The sequence below is a fragment of the Nannospalax galili genome, unplaced genomic scaffold (genome assembly GCF_000622305.1).
Source record: "Nannospalax galili isolate Female #2095 unplaced genomic scaffold, S.galili_v1.0 scaffold1328, whole genome shotgun sequence".
Taxonomy (NCBI): Eukaryota; Metazoa; Chordata; class Mammalia; order Rodentia; family Spalacidae; genus Nannospalax; species Nannospalax galili.
In genome coordinates, this window is record NW_008358795.1 from 1,360,928 (window position 1) to 1,363,234 (window position 2,307).

Genomic DNA, 2,307 nt, shown 5'->3' on the forward strand with positions numbered 1-2,307 from the left:
ATAAATAATAAATGGGCTAATCTCTGTGGTAATGCTTAAAGTTGAAAGTGCCACCTACCTAGTACTAATTTCAGTGGGATTCTTTTGTTTACAAGTAGCAGAAGCCCAGCTCAAAGGTTCTAAGATGAGAGTAAATTATTGACTCGTGTGATTGCAAAGTCCAGGGCCACAGGAGGCTTCAGCTACAGTTGGATTCAGGAGCTCAGTGTTCCCATGGATGCAGTCTTTGTACGTCAGCTTTCTCTCCCTACTCTAGTAGTGGAGAATCTGAGCCTGGTGATATTGGCCCAGCTTGAATCTTAAGTTCAACCTGTAGCAAAAGAAGGTGGCTTCTCTGACTGGCTTAGCCATGATGGGTTTGCATGCTTACCCTTGGAGTTGTGGGAGGCAGGTTTCTGCCACCACTCCCCTGGAATATTTTTGCTAGCCACTAGGTGAGACCAGTTTGGCTACACAATGGGGTGGGGTGAAAATTGATCTGTGACAGTAAATTGGGCCAGACTGGGGTCTCCCAAGATGTGAGTCCTGCTCCTAGACTTCCCAGCCTCCTCCACACTGGCATAGGAATGTGCTTCCCAGGTCTTTGATCTGATGTTGCCTCTTCTTCTCAGGCATTCCTGGTCTATGCCGCAGGGGTCTACTCCAACATGGGCAACTATAAATCCTTTGGAGACACCAAGTTTGTTCCCAACTTGCCCAAGGTGAGCTGAGGGGTGCTGGGGAGGGCAAACGCTGGGGTTGGAGAAGGCTGAAGAGATGCTAGCTCTTCAGTGATGCGAAGAGTCAGCGATGCGAAGCAGAGCTGTGGCCCTGTCACTGCTACACTATGACCATGAGTGTCACCCAGCCTCACCAAGTGCTGCAGATGCACATGAAGGAAAAACACAGTTCTTCCAGACTGTTGATCAGGGGGTCAAACAAGGTCAGGTTGTAGAAGTGTGAACTGTTGGATGCTTACAAGAATGGAGCCCTTTAATTGTCACAGAGGAAACCTGGGTCTGCAGCATCCCTCCCAGAGACTATGAGGAATGAGCCTGAGTGGGGCAGATGTCGCCCACACAGTAGGGCTTCTCAGATATTAATGCCTGCATAAGTTTCCGGGTAATGTTGAAATGCAGGGTCTGATTTGGCAGGTCCATGGGTGGCCAGAGGTTCCGCTTTTCCCAGGGCCTGCCAATGCAGCTGCTTCCTGGGCTCCATGTGATCTTAGACTCAGGGGAGCTTGGGAGCAGAGGGAGGCTCTGCAGGACAGGTTTGGAAGGCATATGGCCAGGCCATTGACTTCACTTCCTCTTGCAGGAGAAGCTGGAACGTGTGATCCTGGGGAGTAAGGCTGCCCAGCAGCAGCCAGAGGAAGTCAGGGAACTCTGGCAGACCTGTGGGGAGCTTATGTTCTCTCTGGAGCCAAGACTTCGACACCTTGGGCTGGGGAAGGAGGTGAGTTTGGTAGAGAGGAGGGCATCCTTTGAGGCCAGGCCCCCTGATATGGATGGAAGGGCATTGGCGGGGGAAGCTCTTCCACTCCCTCTCGAGCCAAAGCTACTTGGCATTGCAGGCCTGCTTTGTCATCTGTAAAGCGGAAGCAGTCTAGATGGACTACTTTAAGAATGCTTTTCCAGGGGGCTGGAGAGATGGCTCCATGGTTAAGAGCACTGGCAGCTCTTGCAGAGGACCCGAGTTTGATTCCCAGCGTTCACATGGCAGCTAACAGCCATCTCTAACTCTAGGTCCAGGGGAATCTGATGCCCTCTTCTGACCTCCATGGGCATTGCATGACACAGGTGCATTTACATACATGCAGGCAAATTGTGTATACACATAAAACAAATTGGAGACTGATTACTACTGGGTGAGGGAGAGTAGGCCATAAAAATGGTCTCTAGATGGGCTGACTAGATTCCAGTGGATGAATTTGCACCAAAGGACATCTGGATACAAACACTTGACTGGATAGTACTTAACATGTATGGTGGAATACATGAGGTCCAGTGGGGGAGGTGGAGGGCATAGTTGGGGGAAGGGGTCTAAATTTGATTAAGAATTGTTATATGGGGGGCTGGAGAGATGGCTCAGTGGTTAAGAACACTGACTGTTCTTGCAGAAGACCCAGGTTCGAATCCCAGCACGGCAGCTAACAACTGTCCGTAACTCCAGTTCCAGGGGATCTGACAGCCTCCTCTGTCCTCCTTGGGCATTGCACGACGTGGGTGCACTTACCTACGCGCAGCCATAACACTCATACACATAAAATAAAAATAATAAATAAAAGCCGGGCGTGGTGGCGCACGCCTTTAATCCCAGCACTCG

The 2,307-nt window shown here is 50.5% G+C and overlaps 1 protein-coding gene across 4 annotated transcripts in view; it reads left to right on the top strand.

Annotated features, from left to right (window-relative positions):
- Positions 1-2,307, top strand: part of Dpp3 (dipeptidyl peptidase 3) — a 32,038-nt gene that overhangs the window by 3,927 nt on the left and 25,804 nt on the right. For 3 of the 4 annotated variants that reach the window (XM_008822273.3, XM_029558179.1, XM_029558180.1), the window contains exons 3-4: positions 612-701; positions 1,300-1,437. In XM_008822273.3, the coding sequence (XP_008820495.1) occupies positions 612-701; positions 1,300-1,437 (228 nt within the window). Of the gene's footprint in view, positions 1-283; positions 435-611; positions 702-1,299; positions 1,438-2,307 lie in introns of those variants that run through there. The other variant, XM_029558181.1, reaches the window with a different exon arrangement.